General features: G+C 37.3%; 1 protein-coding gene across 4 annotated transcripts in view; it reads right to left on the bottom strand.

The window, feature by feature from the left end:
- Positions 1-512: 512 nt before the first annotated feature.
- PHF14 (PHD finger protein 14) overlaps positions 513-9,732 on the bottom strand; it is a 311,444-nt gene continuing 302,224 nt past the window's right edge. For 3 of the 4 annotated variants that reach the window (XM_073582106.1, XM_073582109.1, XM_073582110.1), the window contains one exon: positions 513-1,749. In XM_073582106.1, coding sequence (XP_073438207.1) covers positions 1,690-1,749 — 60 coding nt within the window. In that variant the 3' untranslated portion in view covers positions 513-1,689. The remainder of the gene's footprint in view (positions 1,750-9,732) is intronic. The other variant, XR_012233474.1, reaches the window with a different exon arrangement.

Here is a 9,732-nt window from a genome sequence, read left to right as displayed (position 1 = left end):
GGTAGACCCCGTTACATAGGTTTTCAAGTAAAACTAATCCCCTAAAATATACTTACCTAACCTACAGCCAAGCAGAGGAGGAAAGAAAGCATGGGAAATCAGAAAGTGTTTTATTAATAGTAAAATAGGACAAAAATGGGAAAAAAAAGAAAAATAGAAAAAAAAAGAAAAAAATCATTGTTTGCTTTGCAGCACCAATGCCTGAACATATTTCCCGAGGCCAAAAGGTTTCCATTCAATCAGTTGATATTTTGTGTTCCAATACACTGATACTTGACATGAGTAATTATATATTGAACTTTTTTTTTCAAGATGTGGACGTGTATCCTGTTTTTTTCTAGGAGATAACATATTTATATACATTGCACCATTTTCATTAAGTCCTGGAATTGCTGTATACCTCATGGGAATCGATCGGATCAATACCTCTACATGTCATGTGTATCAAATCGCAAAATTAATTATCAACCCTATTTATTAAAAAAAAAAAATACAAAGCAAAAAAAAAAAACTGATGAAAAATATTGTTTATTGTACTTTTACTGTTCTTGGCATAAAAAAGGTTGAAGATGTACAATAATTAACAATATAACAAAGCATAAGTTTTTTTCTAAAAAAAGAAAAAATATATAATTAGCGGACATAAAAATATGCAGCATGCAGAAGACACACATTGTCATATTACAGTACAGAACAAAAAGTTAAAAAAAACACTGAGAACGTGAACAGAATCACGAGATTCTAAACCTTCTAGAACACCTAATACTCATCTAATACAATATACAATGACAGTCTAAAGCAAACGTTTGTAACCGTTGGAAGAAAAACAAAAAAATCCGATCAAAAAACATTTTTTTTTTTTTACATTTTACGCTTACGCAAAAATGAGCATGTGACCAGCTCAGATGGACTTACTGTAGCCCACAAAATGTGCACTAAAATGTTGAAGCCAAGTTCTTACAGAGCAGTTTCTGAGTGTCTCTTTTTAAACTGAAAACACACAAAAGAATATTTCATGTTTGCATTTTAGAACCACTCTTGGTTTTGATTAAACAAAAATAACCCGTAAAAAAAAAAATTAAATAAAACTTGAACTAAATTACCTAACTTGTATTCAAATCTTTTTAGACTTTAAAAATAATTAAGAACTCCGCTCACCTTACTCACCTCCCCCCAAATAAAAGAGGCATTACTCATTTCAGTAAATGTATCAACTTGTATGCTTTTTTCTTGTATCGTAAGGGTACGGCCAAAGGCTTTAGTCACGCGGCAGAGTGAAGGGCGCAGATTTCACCTGTCCACTAGAAGGAATTATCACATGGAGTGCACCAGAATATTTTAGACAAATTTTTACAATTTGACAGAAACATGCAGCCTTTTTTTCTATTTAGGACACAGAGTTACAGCATGGAACCAGAGAGACTATCACGGCTCCGTAGACCTCAGGAGTAATATGGAGCCAAAATAAAAGCCCAAGTAGCTCATGAAAGGTTCCACATTCGAAAATCCAGTTCTGTAGCCAAGAGCAAGAAAAAACACTTTCAGAGACTGATATTTTCTGCAAATTCAGAATTACATTTTTTTTTCAGTTATCTTTTCTTTTTATACAAAATGATTAACTAGAATGCAACATCCATTTTTTTTCTGACAAATTTTTCACAAAAATTGCCAATATTCTTTTTTTTCCTTTCAGAACATTTCCGGGATTTGCTTTTCATATTCTGTCTCCAGGTTTTCAGTTTCATCTTCCTACAAGAAAAATATAAAAAATATGTTAAGAAAACTTAAAAATAATTAGATTTCCGAGAACTATTAAAAAACATTTAAGAGTGTGAATATTAAATAGAAATAATTCTACATTCCCTGTGACATGATCATTAGAAAACACAAATCCGTTCACTTAAAGTTTCTGGATACGTCCAGCACTTACCACCAGAGTTGTCAATAAAGCCCTGAGGTGGTGGCTTTCTGTTTACCCCGACTAGTAAGAGGGGAATCTGCCTAATTCTACATCTTTAGATTATAAACCACCCTATTAGAGCAATGTCATAATGTGTCACCCAGTGGGCCTCCATGGACCACAATGTAACTAGTACATAAGAGCAGTATTATAGTAGTTATATTCTTGTACATAGGGGCAGTATTATAGTAGTTATATTCTTGTACATAGGGGCAGTATTATAGTAGTTATATTCTTGTACATAGGGGCAGTATTATAGTAGTTATATTCTTGTATATAGGGGCAGTATTATAGTAGTTACAGTATATTACAGTACATAGGGAGCAGTATTATAGTAGTTATATTCTTGTACATAGGATCAGTATTATAGTAGTTATATTCCTGTACATAGGAGCAGTATTATAGTAGTTATATTCTTGTACATAGGGGCAGTATTATTGTAGTTATATTCTTGTACATAGGGGCAGTATTATAGTAGTTATGTTCTTGTACATGGGGGCAGTATTATAGTAATGTTCTTTAACATAGGGGCAGTATTATAGTAGCTATATTCTTGTACATAGGAGGCAGTATTACAGTAGCTATGCTCTTGCACATAGTGGCAGTATTATAGTAGTTATATTCTTGTACATAGGAGGCAGTATTATAGTAGTTATATTCCTGTACATAGAAGGCCAGTATTATAGTAGTTATGTTCTTGTACATGGGGGCAGTATTATAGTAGTTATGTTCTTTTACATAGGAGACAGTATTATAGTAGCTATGTTCTTTTACATAGGAGACAGTATTATAGTAGTTATATTCTTGTACATAGGAGCAGTATTATAGTAGTTATATTCTTGCACATAGGAGCAGTATTATAGTAGTTATATTCCTGTACATAGGGGCAGTATTATAGAAGTTATATTCTTGTACATAGGAGGCAGTATTATAGTAGTTATATTCTTGTACATAGGAGGCAGTGTTATAGTAGTTATGTTCTTGTACATGGGAGCAGTATTATAGTAGTTATATTCTTGTACATAGGGGGCAATATTATAGTAATGTTCTTTTACATAGGGGCATTGTTATAATAGTTATATTCTTTTACATAGGGGCAGTATTATAGTAGTGTTATTCTTGTACATAGGGGCAGTATTATAGCAGTTATATTCTTGTACATAGGAGGCAGTATTATAGTAGTTATATTCCTGTACATGGGAGCAGTATTATAGTAGTTATATTCTTGTACATAGGAGCAGTATTATAGTAGTTATATTCTTGTACATAGCAGCAGTATTATAGTAGTTATATTCTTGTACATAGGGGCAGTATTATAGTAGTTATATTCTTGTACATAGGGGCAGTATTATAGTAGTTATATTCTTGTATATAGGGGCAGTATTATAGTAGTTACAGTATATTACAGTACATAGGGAGCAGTATTATAGTAGTTATATTCTTGTACATAGGAGGCAGTATTATAGTAGTTATATTCCTGTACATAGGAGCAGTATTATAGTAGTTATATTCTTGTACATAGGGGCAGTATTATTGTAGTTATATTCTTGTACATAGGGGCAGTATTATAGTAGTTATATGCTTGTACATAGGGGCAGTATTATAGTAGTTATGTTCTTGTACATGGGGGCAGTATTATAGTAATGTTCTTTAACATAGGGGCAGTATTATAGTAGCTATATTCTTGTACATAGGAGGCAGTATTACAGTAGCTATGCTCTTGCACATAGTGGCAGTATTATAGTAGTTATATTCTTGTACATAGGAGGCAGTATTATAGTAGTTATATTCCTGTACATAGAAGGCCAGTATTATAGTAGTTATGTTCTTGTACATGGGGGCAGTATTATAGTAGTTATGTTCTTTTACATAGGAGACAGTATTATAGTAGCTATGTTCTTTTACATAGGAGACAGTATTATAGTAGTTATATTCTTGTACATAGGAGCAGTATTATAGTAGTTATATTCTTGCACATAGGAGCAGTATTATAGTAGTTATATTCCTGTACATAGGGGCAGTATTATAGAAGTTATATTCTTGTACATAGGAGGCAGTATTATAGTAGTTATATTCTTGTACATAGGAGGCAGTATTATAGTAGTTATGTTCTTGTACATGGGAGCAGTATTATAGTAGTTATATTCTTGTACATAGGGGGCAGTATTATAGTAATGTTCTTTTACATAGGGGCATTGTTATAATAGTTATATTCTTTTACATAGGGGCAGTATTATAGTAGTGTTATTCTTGTACATAGGGGCAGTATTATAGTAGTTATATTCTTGTACATAGGAGGCAGTATTATAGTAGTTATATTCCTGTACATGGGAGCAGTATTATAGTAGTTATATGCTTGTACATAGGGGCAGTATTATAGTAGTTATATTCTTGTACATAGGAGGCAGTATTATAGTAGTTATGTTCTTGTACATGGGGGCAGTATTATAGTAATGTTCTTTTTACATAGGGGCAGTATTATAGTAGCTATATTCTTGTACATAGGAGGCAGTATTATAGTAGTTATGCTCTTGTACATAGTGGCAGTATTATAGTAGTTATATTCTTGTACATAGGAGGCAGTATTATAGTAGTTATATTCCTGTACATAGAAGGCCAGTATTATAGTAGTTATGTTCTTGTACATGGGGGCAGTATTATAGTAGTTATGTTCTTTTACATAGGGGACAGTATTATAGTAGTTATGTTCTTTTACATAGGAGCAGTATTATAGTAGTTATATTCTTGTACATAGGAGCAGTATTATAGTAGTTATATTCTTGCACATAGGAGCAGTATTATAGTAGTTATATTCTTGTACATAGGAGCAGTATTATAGTTGTTATATTCCTGTACATAGGGGCAGTATTATAGAAGTTATATTCTTGTACATAGGAGGCAGTATTATAGTAGTTATATTCTTGTACATAGGAGCAGTATTATAGTAGTTATATTCTTGTACATAGGGGCAGTATTATAGTAGTTATATTCTTGTACATAGGAGGCAGTATTATAGTAGTTATATTCTTGTACATAGGGGACAGTATTATAGTAGTTATATTCTTGTACATATGGGGCAGTATTATAGTAGTTATATTCTTGTACATAGGGGCAGTATTATAGTAGTTATATTCTTGTACATAGGGGCAGTATTATAGTAGTTATGCTCTTGTACATATGGGCATAATTACAATTGTAAAGATCCTATAAAATCTGTGTTGCATACTGAGAGATGATGAGTGGGGCATTCAGATTAGAAAAATCAAGTTATTAATGTTCCAAATAACATGGGACTAGTCATGCTCCATACATGTGACATGAATCACATACTAATATGTGATACTCCGCCACATGGATCAGTCATCTGACATCTCCACTCTCCTGATTTGTGTTTGAATCTTCTATTTCCAGGGGCATAAATCTTCAGATAGAAGTGGAGCCGTCATTTTACTTCTGTAAGGCTAGTTTCACACTTGCTTTTTTTTGCAGCGCGTTTTTCCCGCAAAAAAACGCATTGAAAAAACGCATACAAAAGCATACAACTGCTGCGTTTTTTTCAAGCATTTTTATGAGCATGCATGAAAAAAACGCAGCGTTTTTATGCGTTTGTAAGCGTTTTTAGTGCGTTTTTACCGCGTTTGCGTTTTTTCCAAACATTAGGTGGCCCCTCACACTAACCCAAACCATGACTTTACTAACCCTAACCCTTAACCAAACCATACCCTAACCCAAACCCTAACCCTTAACCAAACCATACCCTAACCCTTAACCAAACCATACCCTAACCCTGACCCTAACCCTGACCCTAACCCTTAACCAAACCATACCCTAACCCTTAACCAAACCATACCCTAACCCTGACCCTAACCCTGACCCTAACCCTTAACCAAACCATACCCTAACCCTGACCCTAACCCTTAACCAAACCATACCCTAACCCTGACCCTAACCCTAACCCTTAACCAAACCATACCCTAACCCTGACCCTAACCCTTAACCAAACCATACCCTAACCCTAACCCTGACCCTAACCCTTAACCAAACCATACCCTGATCCTAACCCTAACCCTGACCCTAACCCTTAACCAAACCATACCCTAACCCTAACCCTTAACCAAACCATACCCTGATCCTAACCCTAACCCTGACCCTAACCCTAACCCTAAACCCCTTAACTAACCCTAACTCTAACCCAAACCCCTAAATTCCATTGTCTAAACTAATGTTAAAAAAAAAAAAACGCATGTGCAAAAAAACGCATACATAAGCATGCCAATGCGCACGTATGCGCATCCATAGGCTATAATGGCCATTTTTAGCGCAAAACGTGCGCATGCGCTTTTTTGCAGGGCCAAAAAATGCAACATGCTGCGTCTGGAAAATACAAACGCACACCCCAAAAAAACGCAGCGCATGAAAATCGCATACGTGCGCATGCCAGCGCGCAGGTATGCGCACCCATGTTAAATATAGGGGAAAAAACGCATGCGAGGTATGCGTTTTTTTCCAGCGCAAAAAAACGCAAATGTGAAACCAGCCTAACAAGATTCTCTTTACTTTACATGACAGTAAATTTCCATCCGCCATATACGCCATAATCATAATTTTGTCCCACTATGTATATTTTCTCGTCTGTTTGTCAATTTTCCAATTACTTGTAAAGCCATACGTCATTCCATGATTGGTAAAGTCTAAGGTGGCAAATAGACCATACGGAGAAGACTCGAATCTCCCGAGGATTAAACAAGGATGACATCAACAGGTGATGCCATATTGTGTGAGGTTCAATGAAAGAACAACTAAGATCACCCAATCCTTCCACAAATACACATGAGTATCACAGCACATTTCATTGTATTACCCCATATTGACTTTGCATTATCAGTCCATTCTCTCTGTGATCTGTGTTATACCGTCATGACAAAAACTATGTACACCCTTTTGGAATTCCATCGTTTAACATATAAGGCCATAAAAAAATCTGGTCCTTAGAAACTATTACAAGGAGGTTAATACAACCTCAGATGAAGAACTACACATAACCAATGACACAGTGTCATAATTTACCAAAAACTAGGCCAAAATGTCTAAAGTTTATAAACAAGTACACGCTTACTGCTTCCATAGGAGTAAAAAGGTTAAGTAGCCACCAGGTACTGCAGACTAAATGCACTAGATTGTTCATCAGTATGTATGACCGCCTCTATAAAAGCAGAAGTTTGGGTAGTTTACAGATCTGGATCAAGACAAGGAGGAATGACATCAGCAATGAACTTAGAGAAGCATTTGTTGCTGCCCATCAACCTGGGAAGGGCTTTAAGTCCATTTCCATCATTCCATAGTGAGAAAAATTATTCTCCACTGAAAAACATTCAAGACTGTTGACATTCTTCCTAGTAGTGGACACCCCCGCACATTTTCTCACAAGGTAAGAGCATGCAATATCCTGAGAATTTGCAAAAGAAATAAAACTAAAGAGCTAAAGCTCAGACTTTAAAGGCCTCAGCATGTTAAAAGGTTACGTTAATGTCAGTGTAATTAGAAAAAGTCTGAATATGGCTTATGTGAAATTGTTTCCAAGAGAAAGCATCTGAACCGACAAGACTTTTGTAAAATTATCGTTTGGACAGACAACACCAAAGTGGAGATGACTAGCCATAATGCCCTTTGTCACGTTTTGGTGAAAACCAAGCGCAGCATATCAGAACAAACACTTCATACCAACTGTCAAGCATGGTGGTGGAGGGGGAGGATTTGCTTGTGTTTTGAAGCCACAAGACTTGAGCATCTTGCAGTCATTGAGTTGACCCCGATTTCCTCTGTATACAAAAGTACTCTAGAGTCAAATGTGAGGTCACCTGTCTAAGAGCTAAAGCTTTGCTGAAACTGGGACATGTGACAGGACAAAGATCCCAAGCAAAGGAGCATATCTAACAAATGTAGAGCCAAAATTTTGTAATGGCAGAGTCACATTTAAGACATTAATCCAATTGAAATGCTGCGGTGGGACCTTAAAAGAGAATGGTGCATGAATTCCTACAGCCCTTTACAACGTTGCTTACCTTTTTTTAAGAACAGTTGCAAACAATTCTTCCAGAACTATGTGATCTATATATATATAATTGCCTTAAATTGTCTGTCATCCACTTCCGTCTGGATGTCTCCGAATCCCAGAATCCACTGCGCCGCACCGGAAGTACGCCAACCGCCATTTTGGTACACCCAAGTGATGCCGCCCGGATCCAGGATGCAACTGCGATCCCGATAGCGCTCGGATCCAGGACGCAGCTGCGATCCCGAACACCGCTGCGATCCCGACCGCCGCTGGGATCCCAGCTGCCGCTGGGATCCAGGCTGCCGAGGCGATCCCAGCCGCCGCTCAGATCCAGGCCACCGCTGCAATCATGAGGCTGTGAAAAGGGTGTAACGAGGGGGTATAACGAGATGGGTGTAATAAAGGGGGTATAATGAGAGGGTGTAATGAGGGGGGAGTAATGAGAGGGATGCCGCCGCCGGACCCCCGCCAGGACCCACTGCCTGACTACACGCGCCGGATCCCGCCGCTGCATGCCCACACACCTCCGTGCAGTCACAGCCGGCAGGAAAGACCATGGGCTTGAGGCTTTTGCTGGAGATTGGGTGCGGCTACCCTCTGGTGGGGCTGCACACCATTTCCAGCACAGACCACAAAACACCGTCTTTCCTGCCGGTTGTGACTGCAGGAAGTGGGTGGGCTGCCACCCCCAGCGCGATGTTACTGCCCTTCCAATGCGATAGCATCGGGCACACATCTAGTACACTGTTAAGAGTGATACAGAAATCAATTACTGTAAGTTATTGTTGATAATGGTGGTTCTACAAGGTATTTATTCATGAGGTGTACTTATTTTCACACACTGCTACATTTTGGCCTAGTTTTTGGTAAAATAAGTGACAGTGTAATTTATCATGTGATGTTGTTCCTATGATGTTGTATTTACATAATTTTAAGACCTTCCAAAGACCAGGTGTTTTTTTAATTTTATGTCCCAATACATAAAACCACAGAATTCAGAGGGTGTATTTTGTTTTTCTTATGATTGTATGTGGTTTTCCAGGACAGTCCAAAAAAAGAAACGACGAGACAAAATTAAACTCCGCTTAATTATCATCTTAAACAATAGACATTTGGCCATCAAGTGAACCCAAGAACTTGAAGAACCTTGATGTAAAAATGATGCTCCTACATGGGACAGTTTTTTTGGGAAAAGGGAAATTTTCATGGAATTTTGACTCTTCAAACAGAATGAAATGCAAAATATTTAGTCTATTCAGTAAAGGGGTGTCTGCGATTAGTTTTGACAGATCACAAGTCCAAGAGAAGAGATGTGTAATGTTCAAATATCTGGTTTCACCGACAAATACACATCTTGTCCAAGACTAGAGATGAGCAAAGATCCTGGTCCAGCACAGTCAATAGTACATGGCTTCTGGATGGAAGCCCTGCAAACTACCTCCTATTTGTCGACATCCCAGGCGCCACTTATAATTAGTAGGCTGGGAGTAACGGCATTGCACAGGGCCTATGAATCAAGAGACGTGGTCATGAACGTGAACTACCACTTCATTCATGAGAGGAACACAAGAACCAGGTTTTTGGAAATGGTAGAGGTCTCAGTGGTCAGATCTCCACTGATTTTTGGGACTACAAAGACATTCATTGGTGTTCACTGGATGAGAAAGTTTTGGGCTTTCTTACTGCCAAAGTAGTAATGAGCGAACGTGCTCGGATA

Source organism: Dendrobates tinctorius, unplaced genomic scaffold, assembly GCF_039654945.1.
Source record: "Dendrobates tinctorius isolate UK_male_01 unplaced genomic scaffold, ASM3965494v1 ptg000070l, whole genome shotgun sequence".
NCBI lineage: Eukaryota > Metazoa > Chordata > Amphibia > Anura > Dendrobatidae > Dendrobates > Dendrobates tinctorius.
This window is presented reverse-complemented; position numbering and strand designations above follow the sequence as displayed.